The sequence below is a fragment of the Solanum stenotomum genome, chromosome 12 (assembly GCF_019186545.1).
Source record: "Solanum stenotomum isolate F172 chromosome 12, ASM1918654v1, whole genome shotgun sequence".
NCBI lineage: Eukaryota > Viridiplantae > Streptophyta > Magnoliopsida > Solanales > Solanaceae > Solanum > Solanum stenotomum.
Genome location: NC_064293.1, coordinates 30,937,203 through 30,956,824, shown reverse-complemented (window position 1 = coordinate 30,956,824; position 19,622 = coordinate 30,937,203). Strand labels below are relative to the sequence as shown.

Here is a 19,622-nt window from a genome sequence, read left to right as displayed (position 1 = left end):
AAGTGTTGAGCCACAAGTATTCCATCAAATCAAGAACATCCGTGAAGAGAAGAATCAGGGGATTATATCTTTTTCTTAATGATTTTATAAAGATTAGTTTGCTTGCTATTTTCCTTTTTTGTTTGCTGTATTTCAGGAATTGAAACTTTAGACGCTTACACCGATATATTCTGCTTTAATGAATTGGAACAACCACCTAGATAAGAAGCAGAACAACCATAGTCGTCCTCCAGAACAAAACTAGAGAGCGCTTTTCATGTGTGTACTATCTAACCAGATTAAACAAGATGCAAAAAGAATAGCACAAAGTTTTTGTGCTATGGCGCCACAGAGGCTACTACTCAAAAGCTATAAGAATGAGAAGTTGAAAAATCAAATGAGACTACAACATTTTGCCAAATGGTCTTAATTCCCTAGGCATGCCATCAAAATTCCCAGAATTCACATCAGATTGAAGTAATGGTCTCTTCCCAACTTTCCAGTGTATGCCTTCTGCCAAGTGCTCCTTGGTTGGTGTCAGCATTACAAAGTTTGGATCAGCCCTTTGATAGCTGCAATTTCAAAGATATCGAGAACTAAGAAATTTTTTCAAGAAGTTCCTATGATATCTACTGGACACGTTACACTTGGTAACGATTCCTGCCTCTCCATTAAAGGAAATTGTCAGCCAGCTTTTGGTGGCTTGCTGGCAGTACAATTGGTGATATCTACTAATTGTGAAAATATATATGGACTCAATATACAACTGAAGGATAACCAACCTTCCTTCTCTAATGTTGTCAACACGAATGCCAAATCCGAAGGCTGTTGCTCCTTTTGCCCGATCTCTAGTAGCTGTCAACCAACATAAAGTGATTACCAGATATCATCAGCCACTGAGGCTCAACACTTCTGATCTATACTTCTTAATATGAGAAGGGCAGACACCAGTTGGCATGAAAATCCAACAGTTAAATTATTCTTTCACGATATCGTTTTAGCACATATTGTGATACAGTTAGTGTTCAGGGGCGGGATAAACTAAAAATTACAACAGTAAAATAAATACACTCTTTGATTATGTTATATGTGTAGCATAAATCATTTTTACCTGAAACATTGAAAGTGAAGGAAGGTTTCCACCATGACTTAAACGCCAAAGCTACAGATGAGCTTAGAGGCCCCACCTTTCCCTGTGGAAGTAACATTTGCAGTTATTACCCCTGGTTTTGGTTAGTATGCAAAAGAGAAAATCCAGAAGGTGATTACCTTGACCAAAAAGTTTTTATTAGCTTGCCAAGATGCAGCAACTTGAAAAGTGGAATCGTGGATGCTGCTGGCCGGAGCTTTCTCATCATTTACACTGCCACAAAAGTTTACAACCAAGTCAGATCCTACTCTACTCTGGCCAGCCTAGAGCTTGCTACACTATCTCAGAATACCTTGTCTGCAACTCAAACCCGAAATCTATATAGTTAGTAATTCCAACTACTTCGTCTTCTTCTAATGGATTTTTCACCTGATATTACATAAATTACTTGTATTAGTACTACCATTAATGAAGCACAGAAAACTTCTAGAATAATGTCAAAAGCCGTAAATCAAAATAAACAAGCACACATTGTTCTGTTCCTGTTTTCAAATTAATGTTCATCAAAACCAGAGATCTCAAATTAAAGCTTTTTACATTAATAAGAACTTTTATCGCCTCTGTATTTTTCGGAAAACTAACAGCAAAACCACCTTTCTAATCTGATTAGTGGTAAGCCCTCTATGATTTTCCTGTGTACTTCTTTTACTTTCCAGATTGTCTGTTGCACACCACTCCTGAAGAATTGGACTATACATACTTTCCGCACTGGCAGAGATAATTCAATACATGAGGTCTCAATTAAACCAAGGAATAGTTAAAATTACAGAAATGTTCTATTATACAGACGTTTATACAACTTCAAATCCATGGAAACCATTGATGCATATTTCCTCTTTGACAAATCAGCAGAAAAGAAAAACTTGCCAAGACCCAGAGAACACATTGTATGTACTAAATAGGCGTAAAAACAGATTAACTATAACAAATATCTAAATCCAAGATAAAAGGAGGAGTTAGTGGCATATTATGCAACATAATTCTTGGGGACCGTTCAGCAAAATTGCACTTTTATCATCACATGCCGCTGATTAAAATAGACAATACTTCCAAAATAAATTGAACTTGATGCAAATCCAAATTGCATTTAAAAACAATGATGCTAAACATCCTGAATGACATTTCCTTAAGGAAGAGAAGCATACCCGTCTTTGAACCACCACATGTTGATAGAATGAAGCAATAAACTGCAGAAAAAATTATTTAATATAAGAAGTATACCCCAGGTACAAATTACAAAATGCGCAATTGAAAACAATAGTCAGTGCATAACCAACTAGTATCTAGCCAATAAAACTTCATAAAATATTCTCCTGATCCAACCAGAAATGGGTCTAGAATTAGGCCCAAAAGTCTATAGCAACAAATGAGAACAAGGGTTTTGCGGTAGTGCAGAAAATTATCACAAAAGAGATCTTAGCAAACCACTGAAATAAGGAAACGCAACAAACCTGTGAACTTTTCGCAAGCTCAAGGCCAAAATTGAAGGATGGGCTCAAAGGGCTGCCTGATCCCACTCCGTAGCCAATAGCACAGCTCCAATTTTCTAAGTTCTTAAACTTTTGGTCATTTTTGCTTCCAACTATCAATAGTAAACAGAACCAATAAAAATACTGTCCCATATGAATTTTGAGTTATTCTTCTCTCTCTCTCACTCACTATGCATGCATGCATCATTGGGTTAAGAAGCAATTAATGAACTGTAAAGGAACATTTTCTCTTAGATACCCAAGCTTTTACCCTATAAAACATCGAAATAAGCTTAAAGCACTTCCACCATGTGAAGTGGCCATGCATGTTCACAGCAAATGGATTCCTTGCACAAGATTAGAGACATGTATTACACATCTTATTTTATTGGAAGACAAAGGTCAGATATGTGACGCATATATGGGAAGAATAAGACATCTTATTTTGTTGAATTTATCAGCACAAAATCATTTTTTTCCAATCAGGGGTATATCTTGTTTACTAGTGACTAAATAATGAATATCTCTTTACCAAGGAAACTAAGTCAGTGGTAGAGTCCAAGAAAATTACACTGTGATTCATACTGCACCCCGGTGGTTAACCTTCCCATCTTGCTCACCAGCCATGCACTTTTGGGAACATCATCTCCCACTGCACCAACATTCATTAGTCCACTTATGAATTAAACAAGAAACAGCAAAATATTATTCCACTCACAGCTGATAAAAAGGAATGTCCAGACCAGAAAACTTAGTAAAAGCAAGTTCATGTAAGCAACAACAGGTCCCATTATGTATGAACATAAAACTTAGTAACTTAATCATTGCATGTCACATACAAGCGAAAGGCATAAGAGTAGCTCCAACCGAGAGATTTGATGAGCCATATCTCAAACCCATGACTCCATAATCTTGTGAAGATACTCTGGACATTCAAAATGATCATATATCAGTCAATGCATGTTCACAAGTCTAGACAAACAAATCTGACACATCCCAGTCTATAACAGAATCAAACCAACCTATTCTTTAAAAGCACTGGGAAAATGCCAAAAGCTCCAAACCCGAATTTAGGGTAGAATGCACATGATCTCATCAGCAGTGTCCTAGAAAAGAAGCAAATGGAAGAACAATGGTACTGTTGTTTTTCAATCTAAAGAAAGAAAAGAAACTTCTTATGGAAGTGATTCAGACTTACGGATCATCATTTGATACGAAAAGATCGACAAACGTATGTGGATCCTCAACATCACTGGAACACAATTTGGACTTTCAGAGATAATCAAGAAGTTTACCATGTGCAAAAAATCACATCACGAAGATAATAAATCTTCAAGAAGCCAAACTAATATTAAAGCAAAAGATAAGAATACCTTTGCCACCGAAATTGGGCATTTCCTACAATTTTCTCCTCAGGCTTGTGATCAAGCGGGCCTCCAACCTAAGAAGGCTAAGGAAAAACTTTGTTTCTTGTCAAGTTAACCCGTCATGAGGCAAGGAAAATGTTAAAACTATACCCAATATACTGTCCATAGACAACTTGATGGAACACACACAGGACAAGGCGTAATGTAATCTTTTACAAGAGAAGATACAGTTGACGAAGTTGAGAACTATTATTGTGAAAACACATACACTACTGAGGAAGGTGAATTTTGCACACTAGTACCTTGACAATCTGCGGAGGATGAAGACTGCATGTCTGGCACATCTACAACTTCAGCTTGACCAATTTAACATATATATATATATATTACCGAAGAACCTTAAAAACATATAATTATGCTAAGTTCAAAACATTAATGTCACAAAGGAATAATGGATATTATGGTACTCCACAGCCACTGACTTAAAAATGTTAAATCTGTCTCTCTGTAGACAATCGAAATCGCAAAGCTACATATTTCGAATTGACCAGCAACAGAACCTTTCCATGTAGAAGCTGTTCTTGCCTCTTAATAATTATGGTGTGAAAAATTTCCCAACATTTTCCAGACCAATGCCCACAAGCACATTGCCAAAATAAAAAGAATTGAAAAGACTGGGAGCTGGAGGGATATAACTCATACTAGCTACTAATATAACCAAATTCATAAGACTGTAGATGGATACAGTTGCAATCAAATCAACGTGTGGATCATCAATTGGCTTAAGCATAATTCTGGTGCTAAAATGCCTAGCTTCCTCGAAATAATCCTCAAAAAGGCATCTCAATGCCAGTTTCCCAAACAACATGTTATATGATGATTCCAGCATCCTACACCGCACAAAGACCATATTATATAACTAAATCTTGTACGAAGAGGCAAAAATTGGTTCGATTTCCCAAATTGAAGCTAGCATTCAAATGGAAATTATTAGTTCACTATCTAAACTTAAACTTAATTAATGTTGGTGAGGGTGAAGGTGAGGATTCAATTTCCCAGCAAATTGTAAGGAACATATCAAACAAAATAAATAGTGATAATTGAGAATAGAGGTTAGAATAACCTTGTACGGGCGGCGAGAGGAGGAAAATCGAAGAGCGGTGGAACTAAGACCATAGGCGGTGGAGGTTCTACGGCGGCCGACCACAAGTTCCCCATCTCTCACTCTTTTTTCACACTTGCTATGCAAATTATAGTGAAGTGAACACCGGAAATTACCGAAGTAGGGAAGAAGCAAAAAAAAAGGCGGTTAGGGAAATTCCGAAATCTCAGAATCTTTGGCCGGGAGTTCCTCTTCTTACAGCGACTGTTTCAGCTTTCAAATGGACGCCGATTCAGTGACGTGGCATATGAAATTAACTACCACGTCCTAAATCTTCAGTTTCAAATTATAATACAGTTCAATGCACTGTGTCCCAACAGTCTTTTTTAGCCTATTTTATAAAGTTTTTATATTATAAATATAATTTGCTAAAATAATTTTTAACCCCTTTCTTATGAATTATGCTAAAATAATTTTTATAAAGTTACAACGAGTAGAATAATAGAAAATTACGATTTCACAAGTTATATTGTGTTGGTCCATTTTTATACAAACTGCCTTCACAAGTAATTATCATATACTAAGAAAATAATTGCTAATGTGTGGGCCGTAATTTTGCTCATTTAGCTTGGACGCACGAATATTGAAAAGAGTTTAAGGCTTGGATGCACGAATATTAAAAAGAATTTAGGTTAATAGAGTGGGGGAATGGGAGGTAGTAAGCAAGACAATTACATTTTGACTTTTTTCTTAATGAAATGAGTTTTGGTATATGAGGTCGATGGGTAATAGAACCCCAATCCTATATTATTCTTTAAGGCTTTGTTGAATTTGAAAGAACAGCCCTTGGCTCTTCCTCCGTCAGCTAGAGCTTGACTACTGTAACGTCTAGTGAATTGATTCCACTCCTAAGACTGGCCAGCGCTATGCAGTATTATTGTTCACCACTTTTTTTACCCAACAATAAGCACATGACAAGAGGAAAATCGTCACTATGACCACACTTTCTGAACTAGTAGTAAAACAAATTAGTTGCTCCAATATTATTTATTCCAATTCCCTCTGCAGAACAGAGTCATTATTACAACAACATACCCAAATGGGTAGAACGTACGTAAACATTACCTATAACTCATAAAGATAAAGAGGTTTTTCCCCGTCACAAATACAACGAACATAGTCATTATTACAAAGACAATTCACCACTTGTCTTCTACCATAAAATGGGAGAATCCACCCTCTATTTTATTTAGACATTTTTTGAACTATACAGATGAATACAATACGAAGAAAAAGAAAGAGCAAGAGGTGTCACTATTCTCCCACTAGAAAGATGGTAGTTGAATTCAGATAGAACAAGGATGAGAAAGACCAAAGTGAAATCCCCATAGCTTAAATTCTCCTTTAATGAAATCATAGTAACCTCCCTTCAATGCCAATGTTTTATTCACCAAACCATCTCTCACAAATGGATAGGTCAGCAAGTTGGCTAGTGATACATTCACAGCTTCCTGCAGTTTATTCATTTCCATTATTTCTAGTATACATATCTAATCAATAAAGTAGTAGTACTAGTTGACTTCAGTGACGAAGCCAGGAATAAATTTTACACATGACGTTACACTATTAGATCAAAACATTATTTTACCTTCTCACAGTATTTGCACTGTTCTTCAAAACTTATATTTGGATGCTCAGCTAGCACCTTGGCCTTGGCAGGTAATCCAATTTTCACCCAATTCTCAATAAATTCACTGCAATATCATCACATATACTGTATATTAATTTCTTCAATTAGAGTCATGTTGTATTGTCGATCAGTGTATATAACTTAAATAACGATACATACGTTGATTCAGAACCATCTTGTGGAAGACTCATGAGAGCCTTGATACCTCCACAGGTACTGTGACCAATGACTAGAATATTTTCTACCTTCAGATGGAGAACAGCGTATTCAATGGCAGCTCCAGTTCCCGAGTACCTAAGCTGTTACAATGCCAAATCCAATATAAATTAATTAAAATTAGGTAAATAATTAACCAAATTAATTATTATAGGGAATTAATTATATATAATGACCTTGTCATAAGGAGGGACCATGTTGGCGATGTTTCGAACCATAAAAGCCTCACCGGGCTGAAAGTTGAGGATATTGGATGGGCTCACTCGTGAATCCGAGCACGCAAACACCAAAAACTGTACGATAGTTAGTTGGTTATATAAAACTCTCTTTATTTAAAAACAATAAAATTGAAATAACATTATTAATTATTTAAAATATCATTTATTTTCATAAGATATTGTACCTTGGGTTCCTGGCCTTTTTTGAGTTTGTCAAACAATTCTGGATTTTTGCTGATACAAGTAACAAAATATTATTATTAGGCACTTGTCATTTCAAGTTTTTTTTTTCTTTTGTTTAATTTCAGTGTTTTTGTTGCTGCACTTGTGTGTATAAATATTATAAAAAGATAGGACAAAATTATTATTTTATGATGTATAAATATGAAAAAGTGGCTTACTCATATATCTCTGTTTTGAAATAATTAAAGCCACACTTGATCCTGTGAACCGGATTGAACGGTTTGCTGCATGTTTGTAACTCAGCTGTGATTTCATCAATTCTTTCTGCTACAACCGGTCCCAGTTCTCCCTTCTCACTGTAATAATGTCATGAGTTCCAAATTTATATTATGAATTTTATATAATGTCACATATGGTATACGTTTGAAAATAGCTCAACTACATAAATATGGTAACATGTACTCTCTGTTTCATATTAATTGATCCTCCTAATAAAGATAGTTATTTCAATTTATTTATTTAATTTATGAAACCAAGAAAATTTTATTACTATATTTTTCTCTCTATACCCCTAGTATTAATTAATTAATAACTATGTAAAATAGTACTAGTTTATCCAATTTAGAGTTCCAAGTCATCATTAATAAGATTAATTTAGTAAAATACATCTGGTTAATTTATTTTTTTTGGAAATCTTTTTAAAAAAAGTATCTCGTGATTTCATGTATAATGATATAGATACGATCGATGGTCCAAACCTGAGAAGGTTCTGGAGGGAAACAATGGCCTCCTCGTAAGATTTGTTTGCCATGTCTTCGTTCTGCAATTCCCCATTATTTTTCATCAGAATTAATTAGCAAATATTCATAATAATAAAAAAAGTAGTTCCATAGATGAGGGGACTTATCGAGACGTAATATAATTCAGAATAATTAGATCGATGTTTGATAAATATGGTCACACTATAGAGCTATATGTTGAATTCAAAGTTTCGCGTTGTAGTCATTACATATACTATATATTCGACCACAGCGACTGAATTGATTATCTTCACACATAATAATATTAAATTACTTACTAGAAAAGATTAGAAATCATCACAAACTTTTCTTATAATTTCTTTTCTGTTGCAATTTCTTAATTATTATATGATGATTTTTTTCTTTCCATATATAAAAGAGAAATAGAATTCTTAAATTGATAGAGCAATATGCATATGAAAGATTAATCGGTTATAACAAGGTAAAAGGGTGAATTAAAGATAAAGAGAGTCACGTAAGCTAGCATGCATATGTATTCAACATTTAATAATTTTGCATAACACTCGCACTCAAAACAAATAGACGGTAAAGTCTAGTCACAACTAGAAAGAAAGATTTTTTCTATAGTGAATTAATGAGAAATTTATGTTATAAAATATGACTTTCCAATCCATTTTCTAGCGAATCAGTTCATTAAAAAAACATATGGTGAAAAATAAATTCTTACTGAAATATTGGGGAGCTTCCTAATTTTTATTTTTTTGTATGAAAACACTACTATTTTTTCCACTGCCACAATTCAATCAAAATATTTTTGAGGATAGCCACTAAACATTTTTCCGTGAGAAAATAGTGATTTTTTAGTAGTGAGTTGTCTATAATTTCAATTACATACTAGCTAGTAGTATATTTCATGAATTACAAACTATATATATATATATAGAAGCTGATGATTTTTTTAAGAAAAATGAGAGAGTATACCAAAAGCTGATGATTTAAGAAAATGCTGAAGAATTGCTAATCTTTCAAATGCAGATAGAAAAGAAATTAATTTGAATTTGTTTGGAGAAATTTGGGTTTCTTTAGCCTTCTATTTATACTATACTCGATTAGCTAGTAGCTAGTCATAATTAGCTAATAATGAGTTATCATATTTAATCTCTGTATCACGTTTTAGGTATGTTACGTTTTATATATATAAAAGCCAAATAATGCAATATTGTTGAAAATGATTTCAAGGTAAATAATTCAATGTATTGCTGCCTAGCTAGAGCTTTGATCTTTATTTGTCTGTTTATGTGTTGAGTTGAGGTTGTTTTTCTTGAGGTTTCGAATTCGAGTCTTGAATATGGAAAAAAATCTTCTCTACAAATGGGTCATACGCGGTATGAATCCAGAATATTCAGACTCCAATATAATGTAGGTATCAGAAATCAAGTGAGAAATAAAAAAAAAAAAAATCTAAGCTTCCAGCAATTATAATTGACTTTAAAAACAAATGAAACTGTTAATTAATAGTAACCGAATTATATTATTTATATTTATATAGTAATATTGGAACACATGCCCTGGCCATTCCTAATTCATTTAACTTGTGAAATGTGCTGGATCGGAAATCGCCCTAATGACCTTCTCAAATCTCCATTGTTAGCTAATTAATATAAGTGAATTTAACATGTTTTGAAGAAAGATTTGAAAAAAACATAATATTTTTTTAGAAATCATAGTCAAATTTTAAAATAAAGTAAAGTTTTATTCAATTCAGCGGCCTGGATTGTGTCAAGTCCCACCGACAGCTCCCATCAAACTATTGATGAAGATATACATAAAATATTGTTAGTCGAATATGTATTATTTATTATAAGGCAATATAGTGCAATCTTTGTCAAATTATTGATATGTAACGTTTATCACAAAAAATATGAGTTTCTTTGACCGTTTTGTTGAATTTGTATTTTGTATTGTTTTATTTTGAGGTCCCCCTTGTACGAATTTCTTTGGCATTATCTGTCGCCCTAGTTGTTCACATTGTCAATAATCTTGAGAATTTTACTAAAATATATGGTCTAACAAAAATAATTACATCTACATAGCTTATATTTTGTAAATTTTTTTTAAAAAAATTGTAATGAACAATTTTTTTGTCACTAAACAGCAAAAATCCTTACTAATTTCATTTATAGACAGATATCAAACAAAATTATTAGCAAACGGACTAATTACAAAATTCGTAACTAATTTCATTTTTTTAATAATATATAAGGATCACATCCATATCTCGTCTTTTAAATTTATCTTCTTCAATTCAATTAAATGAATTATTGGAAAGTTTTGTGTGTTTCCTACCACACTTCTGCAGGCTGAAGTATTTATATTATATTTTCTCCGAATATAAGACGATGTAAAATAATCTTTTTAGAATATAGTAAGGTAAGTGTAAGTAATTACGTGTAATAATTTGGATTAGCAAATCGAAAAATAGAGTTAAAGAATTTAAAATATTAGTTGAATTTAATTCGTCTGTCTTTTGGTTTTTTCTCTTCCCTTTTGGGGACCGCTTTTCAGTTTTAGAGGAGGTCGTTTTGCACTTCTCTTCCAAATTTGTTTTTATTTTAAACTAGTAAACTTGTCCGCGCTTTGCGCGGTGTGAATTGCATTTTATAAATTTGTTATTAATCGAAAAGTCAATTTACAATTATAATTTGTTTAAAAAAACACTTTAAATGTTTTTAAAATATATTGAAAAATGCTCCTATTTGATTTGATTTTCATTCAACAACCAAAATTATGTTCAATAAATTTCTAATATGTTGGCTTTCATATCAACTGTGGCTTGCAATAATATTCAAATTTAATTTAGTGGAATGGACAAAAAAACTATAGGTATTTTAAATAAGTAGAAAATATTAAAAATATAAATAATAACAATTTTTCAAACTTTTACCACATGTTAAATCTTCTCAAATGCTAAATGATGTGTTCATTGAGTTCGTAATCTTAGTATATTAAAAGTATATAAATAACAATATGCTTCTTTTTTTGAACCATCAGACATATGATTAAAAAAAATATATGAAGTACAAAATAAATATATCTACATTTTTTTGTTGTTCTTCTTTTCTTCACCTTGTTTAGTTTTTCCTTTCTGTTTTCATAATTAACATATTAATTGTTAGTATTAGTTCTTATTAATGTCACCATAATATAAATTGCACACATTCTAATTGTTGAAATTAAATGATTATGTAAGTAACTTTTCAATAACTACAATAATTTAATGTGAGTTATGGCTATTACTAATTAAGAGTGAAAATTATGAAAATGGAGAAGTGTGAATTATGAGAGTATGGCTTTTTTAAAAAGATAAAAAAGGAGAATAAAATTCTTGATGAAAGAGGGATGTCACTTATCTTTTCCCTTTTATTTCCCAACTTTATAAATATCTCTCATATTTTAAAAGCTAAAAACATCAAACATTAGTATCATTTCCTTCCTTGTTCAATAAGTATAATTTTGATTTATTTGGTAGGACAAGTAACCCTAATTACACTATTCTAAAATTTTAATTCATCCAAATCTTCTTTTTTTCAGTTTCAAAAGGATTTATAATCTAATTTATCTTAATTAAATTATGCATATGTAACTCCAATCTAAGAATATATTTGAATATTTATAAAAAAAAAAATACTATAAAATAATCACTTTTCCCCCTTTTGATTTTTCTCCTTATTTCCTTATTATATTATTGTTAGAATGACTATCCCAGTTACAATAAAATATATGTCATACTAATTGTATCCTTTTTGTGTAATTAATTCACTTCTCCTTTACTTTTTGATTATTTTATTCAAATCCCCCAAAATCATGTTTGGGAAATCAATTTATCCTATTATTACGACAAGATCAGTAGGTTCTCTATAAATTCAACAAAAAAGATAAAGAAATCAATTGATTTATACTACACAAAGAGTTCTTATATTAAAGAAACCTCAATTGTCAAAACTTAAAAAATTATAGGAAGTGTGAGGATCTTGAAGAATATTCTTAAAGATTTTATTTTTATTCATATATCATTTGTTTTGAGATGAAAGAAATAATTGTATTTTTATTTTTTTTGAATATGTTACTTGTTTTGGGAGCATTTAGAAATCGTATAAGGAGAGGTTTTGTTTGTGAATAATAATAATAATAATAATAATTTGATATAAAATTAACATAATTATTTCTTAAATTTAAAACAGGGCATTTATCTTAGGAAAATAAAATTTGTTACATTTGAATTAATAATAATAATAATAATAATAATAATAATAATAATAATAATAATAATAATAATAATTTGATATAAAATTAACATAATTATTTCTTAAATTTAAAACAGGGCATTTACCTTAAGAAAATTAAATTTGTTAAATTTGAATTCACACTATAACTATATACAAGCTTGCAATAAAAAAATATGTAGATAAAATTTGATATATCGGTAATGATTGATATTCTTCAAGCTTGATCCTGACGAGTTCCTTTCACAAATAAGATAATATATATGTCGCTCTCTCCCATTTTCTAACAACTAAAAATCAGGCATCAAAATTACAAAGTTACTAATTATGGAGACAATACCAATAATGATAAAAAAATAAAAAAAATAAAAGGGGAAAAAAGAAGAAATAAACTTCTTGCAAAAAGAGTAAAAACGAAAAAGAAGAAAAATTGAAAAGAAAGTTATGAATAAAAAAGGCAGAATGTGTACATTGTTGGACATTTGCTTTAGTATTTATAGTTGGCAAAAGCATTAGTAACATACGAATATGAAAAGATTGATAACGTATATTTGAGTAATTATAATTGAATGGCAATTAAGTGTTTTCCTTAATTGAGTTCTATTATAAAAAGACTTAATTAGCTTTAAGAAAGAATTAAATATGACTCTCTTTAATATTTAGGAGTTTTTAGTATTTTAAAATTTGAAAATTGGCCAAAAAAATCACAAAAAATAAATATAGGTTTCTAGCCCTTAGAAGAATGCCACATCAGCATGTATAACATTCTCCTTTATATTATATATAGATATAGATTTGTCTTTTAAGTAAATAATTTTTTTCATCGGATATAAATTTATATTTTTTATTATAATATTTCAAAAGTTATGTCAGACTTCTAAAAGAATTTATGTCTCACTAGGTATAAGTTCGATTGCTAAAGATAAAAAATTAAATATTAGACCATTTGAGTGACAACAATTAAATAATTTAGAGGTGTCAAATGAGTGGTAGGGGGTGTACATGGCCGGGTTGGTTCGGGTTTTTCAAATATCAAATCAAACCATTTGTGTTGAATTTTTAAATCTATAAACCAAACCAAACCAATAAAACTCGGGTTTTTCAACTTCAGGTTTTTTCGAATTTTTGAGTTTTTTCCAGAAAAGTATTCATATAAACATATAATTTGCTTGTACTTCAAAAATTTCTTTAGTCCTACCAAAATACAACTATCTAAGGTGTTTCTTAAGAAAATAACACAAAATATTATATGAGTAATGATACTAAAATATCCAACAAAAAATAATAATAATGAAATCGCGTAAAACGAATATTGCAAATTAACAAGTCATAATGAAAATGATCATAATTTAAAAGTACTAAATCATGCTAAAATAAGTTTAATAAGTATTAGTTACATGACTAAATATTAAAGGAAATTAAAACTAGATTATGTATTTGAATAAACCAATGTAAAACCATTGAACAAATATTTAATATTATTGTCATTCTTAGTGTTGAATTGATTATTTTTTTTGCTTTAGTATTAATTTAATTTTGATTTAAGCTTTATTATAATTATCAATATTTGTGGACTATAATTTTTATTGAACCATTTAGAATTCTAAGTTTCAAACTTGAAATAATAATATATTAAAAGATAAAAACTATGAAAAAGTATAAGAAATATTTAAAAATTATATCAAAGTAAATATTTTTATGTATAAAATAAAATTTTAAAATTATATATATAATGTCGGGTTGGTTTGGTCTCGGGTTGGTTATTTTTAGTTAAACCCAAACCAACCCAAATATAGTCGGGTTTTTTTTTCCAATACCAAACCAAGTCAAACCAACCACTAGTCGGGTATTTTTCTAGGTTTGACTCGATTTACGGTTTGATTCGGTTTTCGGTTCGATTTTGTATACCCTAATGAGCGGGTTGAACTGATTTTGAATGAGTCAAAATGAGGTGGTTAATAAATGGATAGGTCAATTACATGAAGTGGGTTAATAAATGGACGAATTATTTACCTGTCCAAAAGTTATTTGAGCTGAAAATGAACTAAAATGGGGGTCATAACTCGATCCATATAATTCTTACTAAGTTTTAATTGCTTTATTGTTCTTTTTTATAAATTTTTTAGTACATAATAAAACTATTTTTTCTTTATTATGTCTAAAAATAACATATCAAATAAAAAATATTTAAAAAAAAATATTTTGACAAGATTTTTTATTGATCAATTTAAACTATATAAAAGGGAGGGGGGNGGAGTCAATAATCTGTCTAAATTTAAACAATTAAACAAATTATATTTTTATGAGCTTTTATCACCTTTAGACGCACTTACACATGATCATATAAGTTAAATGATCGACCATTATCAAATAAACTACAACCAATTGTTAAAAATAAAAGCTACTGTTTTATTTAAAAATAGATTGGACTGATTTTAAGAGTTGCCACTTAATTTTTAAGGTAAAATTAAGAAAACTGAATCTTCAAAAGATTAAAACAGAAAATCAATTGAAAAATATTTAAAGGGGTTTCGGGGTTCTTATTAGCATTTCGGGAAGGGTTTGAAAGCACCCGAAATGTCCGCTAACACGTGGTTATCCAACAATTAATTATTTGGCTAATTTTCATCTGACTTAATTTGAATTGAGAAATTTTACAATTAGAGCTATTTTAAAGGGGGAAAAGGGGAAAATAGAAATACTTTTTGCAAAATTATTCTTTAAGTCTAATTAATGATGATCAATTTTAGCTAAATTGATAAAACACAATGGGCGTCTTACGGGGATTCAAATTGTTCAATCCTAAGATTAACCACAAATGCTAACAAGTAAAATGAACACAGTAAAGTAGAGAGGGAAAGAGAGTTGGGCCCAAATCTGATTTCTGTACGTCTGGACCAGTATTTGGGCCTATTTCGTTTTGGGCCAAAGGCCCATTTGAGTGGCACCAGTCCCAAATTAAAAAAAATAATCTCCTTTGGGCCAAAGGCCCATTCTTCACATCTCCTAAACTTCTAATAGAATATTAATAATTAAAAGACAAGGGCTTGGGCCCAAAATAACAAAATACAAATTTAAATAATGAAAGAGTGGGCCTTTGGCCCAATCTTTTCAACTCTCCAATCTGTTGCATATTCTTCCAGGACATGTTCGTCAATTATTAATAGGCTAGCCGACTCGAAAGGAAAGGGTTTGAGCCTTTGTGGCTCTCTCGAAATGCAAGGGAAGGAGATAAGAGTTCATGAAGAACTCGGGCAGATTTCACATGCATCAAAATGAGAAGATAAGGATTAATAAACAATAACAGAACTATAATACATTTTAAAACAAATCATAGCCGCCCTTAAACAAAATATAACAAATAACTCTATCGAATCGAAATGACATAGATCTAGATAATAAGATACCAACTCCAAAGACAATGAAGACCCATCATACTAAAGATAAAGTGAAAATTATTTAAATTACTATTTTAACATCTAAGATCCACATCAAACAAATACTAACTGTAATGACCCGAAAGGTCATTTTGGTAATTTTTCGTGGAAATGACTATTTTGCCCTTTCGGTAGTTGCCCCGAGTCCCATGTTTTGTGGTTGTAAAGTTAGTTTGAGGAAAAGTTGGTAAAAAATTGAGTTTTTGAGAAGTTAAGTTTTTATGAGTTAAAGTTGATTAAAAAGTGCTTTTTTCGAGTCATTTGGAGTTTCGGGACTCGGATCGGATTTCNTACCAACTCCAAAGACAATGAAGACCCATCATACTAAAGATAAAGTGAAAATTATTTAAATTACTATTTTAACATCTAAGATCCACATCAAACAAATACTAACCAACTTATTTTATGAGCAAATATGCTAATAGAGAGTGATAACCACTAAATTCGGGTACTCAAATTTAGTCACATTATAAAGAACCCCACAACTTAAGGAGGTAATTAAGAGAGCACACTGATTATTTCCAACATCAAATTAATATGATGACTAATAGACATGAACAACGAATATATATATATATGAAAGAAAAATTTGTCATACTCCTAGATAACAGAAAGAACACATAAACTGTATTAAAATTCACCCTTAAAATAATAATAACGTTAATGAAAACCATATTTTGATTGGGCTGTACAACCAAGCATTTATAAATAGACTAGTAATCCTGAAAAACTTTAATATGGTTGAGGTCCAACCAACAATAGTTGTGTGAGGCTCCATTCAATTTTTGACACTTGGATTTGTGGGCCCCATTTTAACACCACACACTCTCTCACCTTCATTTTTTCAAATTCCTCCCTTTTCCTCATAATAAGTATTTTACCTCTTATTTTTTTTAATAGTCTTAAATTTTTATTTTCCAAAAGTCAAATAGAAATATGTAAATTAATATCAATTCAAGTTTTAACCTTTTTTCCCGTCATTGCTAATATGATTAAAAAATTGAACTCCATTATAATTATAGTTTTCTTTTCTTGATTTATATATTTTTTTGGTTGATTTTTTTTAGACTTTTAACTTAAATTTCAATAATAAGTGCAACATCAAGTACAAAATATTTCTAAAAAAAATTGAAGAACAAGTGATTTTAGAATACTTATAGGCATGCTCTCATTGGTGAGCTTTTTTTGGGTATAATTTTTTTTAAAAAAATTTAGTTCTGATTGATGACAGTTGAATTAACTAATAATGAATAATTAAAGGACTAAAAACAAGTGATTTTGAACATAAAATCAAAATTTTTAAAATCATCATAATAAAATTAAATCAAACTAGAAAGTGAAAAAATAGAATTAAATTTATAAAAGGTAACTAAATTACAAATAAAAAGAGTAAAAATTTAATTTTACACAACATACACTACACACACTATATATATAAAGAGGAAGATATTTTTATAATCAGTTTGGTGGTTTTTCGATTTATTTTTACTTTGAAACCAAAACTGATTATGTCAAATTTTTTAAAAATAAAAAGGAAATAAATTGATGTAAAAAAAATATTCAATTTGACTAACTTTTTATTTAGTTCGATTTTCGATATTAAGTGAATACTTCTTAATATAAATAGAAAGTGTGTGTGAATTTTTCATTCAAAATTTATCTTTTAAAGGTATCTTAGGAATTTGATTCAATTTTTTGAGATGTAAAATAAAAAATTTAAAAGATTATTTTTTCTAAGGCTACAAGGAATAATTATATTTTAGTTGAATTGGTTGAGAGGTGACAATTTTTTAAATTGATTTAGTTGAGGGACGTAAATAATTAATGGAAAAGAAAGAGCTAATCAAGTTACTAATTAATAAGGAGCACAAAGAATTAAAAAAAACTGTGAAAAAGAGAGGAATATTGAACAAGGAGCTAAAATATTTTGGAGGGAAAAGGGGGAAATTTGGGAAAAAATAAGGTGAGTGAGTGTGTGGTGTTAAAATGGGATCCACAAATCCAAGTGTCAAAAATTGAATGGAGCCTCATACAATTATTGTTGGTTGGGCCTCAACCATATTAAAAATTTTCTAGTAATCCCAATTGTTTTAAGAGTTATTAATGGAAAGAAAAGAACCACGTCAATTGAAATAATATGAAAATTTTATGAGTAATTTGTTTCTTCCAATATATTATATTTACATTTTATATTATTATACTATATTATAAAGTAGGCAAAAATAATCATTTGCTCAATGCAAGTTCTAGATGTTTGCAATCTAAATAGTGGACCCTTTAATAATATAAAATAACGTAAAGTAGCACCTGTCAATTCAAACTTTGTTTTGATTTAACATATATATAATATATAGAGGTCATGTATTAAAATATTTTTGTTAAATACTAAAGCAACTATATTTGACTTTTCAAAAAATGAATTTTGCTAATATTCAAAAACTTCATTTAATTTCTCTTCTTTTTTTTTCAAAAATTTGATCACATACCTCAATTCTTTGAAATGAATATTTATAACTTTTCGTAAATTTAACCATATGTTTCTAATTTTGTCCAACAGTTAGGCCAATAATATTTAATATGAATTTACTTTATATATATATACTAATAAACACATAGTGCTTATCACCACATAACCTAATTAATGTTAATATATAGCTATGTCTTTTATTTTAGTGTACCTAAACATAGCACATAGTATATAGCATGGGTAACCTACTATGTAACAATTAATAAGGTACCTAACTTTCTTATTTTTCCTGTACCAGACTGCTGGATTCAACATAAACTAGGAAATTTTATTCTCAAAATATACCAAGATAAAAATGTAACATACATAGCAAGATCAAAGTGAAACGAAATGCACACGTTGGTACGAAACACTCTAATAGACCAAAACATTACCAATACAATAGACCGATATTGTGTTTTTATTATCAGTTTTGGAAACTAAATCCTCGCCAAGCATATCGCATTCAATATCGAGATGAAAAACACAACAATGAGTATCGATTCACACAAACCATAACCATCCAACTATAAGCTAGGAAACTAAGCAACAAATCAGAGTGGAAAGAAATTACCTTCTTCGGAGTAGTGATTTGAGACAAAAACGAGCTGGAGACAACGAATCTCTTCCAACACCGACAACATAAAGCCTTAAAAGAAAATCCGACGAACAAGTAGAAGTGGGTGAAGCTCGGATAAATGGTTCTCTCTTCCGTTTCAGCTGTACCTCCTATCTCTCTTATATATTTATATTAGTTATATCTTGATGGCTATTTCTCTCCAAACGTCTCTCAGCGAAGAACAACCAAGAACTTTTTTCACACCAAAGAAATACTCAAACTTCTTAAATAGAATTTTTGTTCACTCCCAAAAACCAAAGCCAAAAAAAAGCCTCCCCCCACAGTGAACAAGAGGGGAATACATATAGGGATTTTTTAGGGTTGATTGGGGGAAAATCGGGTCAGAATCTGGACATAAGAGGGCCCCTTCCAATTTCAAAAACTCAAAAATTATTTCACCATTTAAGGGAAACACCCTTTTCTGAAGTTTCATTCCCATTACAAAAGAGGAAATGGGGACAACGCGTGTTGCTAATACTGGTATGAAACTGAGAGGGACATATGAAGAAGGAGACAAAACACACAGTGTACGCTTTCTGCACATTGACACCGCTACCGCTTTTCGTCTAATTGACGAAAATTGTGAAGACACCGTCCGCTAGCTGTTGTTGTTGTTTGGAATCGTTGTTGTTAGCGTTGAAC

The 19,622-nt window shown here is 30.5% G+C and overlaps 3 protein-coding genes across 3 annotated transcripts in view; all 3 read right to left on the bottom strand.

Annotated features, from left to right (window-relative positions):
* LOC125848991 (RING-H2 finger protein ATL3-like) overlaps positions 1 to 19,622 on the bottom strand; it is a 169,519-nt gene that overhangs the window by 44,358 nt on the left and 105,539 nt on the right. The gene's annotated exons all lie outside the window — the stretch shown is intronic.
* Positions 242 to 5,420, bottom strand: LOC125848986 (uncharacterized). Its single transcript, XM_049528957.1, has 14 exons — positions 5,089 to 5,420; positions 4,711 to 4,855; positions 3,972 to 4,039; positions 3,797 to 3,850; positions 3,621 to 3,704; positions 3,438 to 3,523; positions 3,170 to 3,250; positions 2,581 to 2,711; positions 2,275 to 2,316; positions 1,422 to 1,498; positions 1,249 to 1,342; positions 1,091 to 1,172; positions 762 to 834; positions 242 to 551 (listed from the first exon to the last, which is right to left on the bottom strand). The coding sequence occupies exons 1-14, from the start codon at positions 5,181 to 5,183 to the stop codon at positions 383 to 385; spliced, it is 1,281 nt and encodes a 426-aa protein (XP_049384914.1). The 5' UTR covers positions 5,184 to 5,420; the 3' UTR covers positions 242 to 382.
* On the bottom strand, positions 6,104 to 9,217 carry LOC125848990 (carbonic anhydrase, chloroplastic-like). Its single transcript, XM_049528960.1, has 8 exons — positions 9,117 to 9,217; positions 8,133 to 8,194; positions 7,593 to 7,730; positions 7,377 to 7,425; positions 7,150 to 7,266; positions 6,917 to 7,056; positions 6,716 to 6,821; positions 6,104 to 6,578 (listed from the first exon to the last, which is right to left on the bottom strand). Exons 2-8 carry the CDS (start codon positions 8,183 to 8,185, stop codon positions 6,414 to 6,416), a joined length of 768 nt encoding a protein of 255 aa, XP_049384917.1. The 5' UTR covers positions 8,186 to 8,194; positions 9,117 to 9,217; the 3' UTR covers positions 6,104 to 6,413.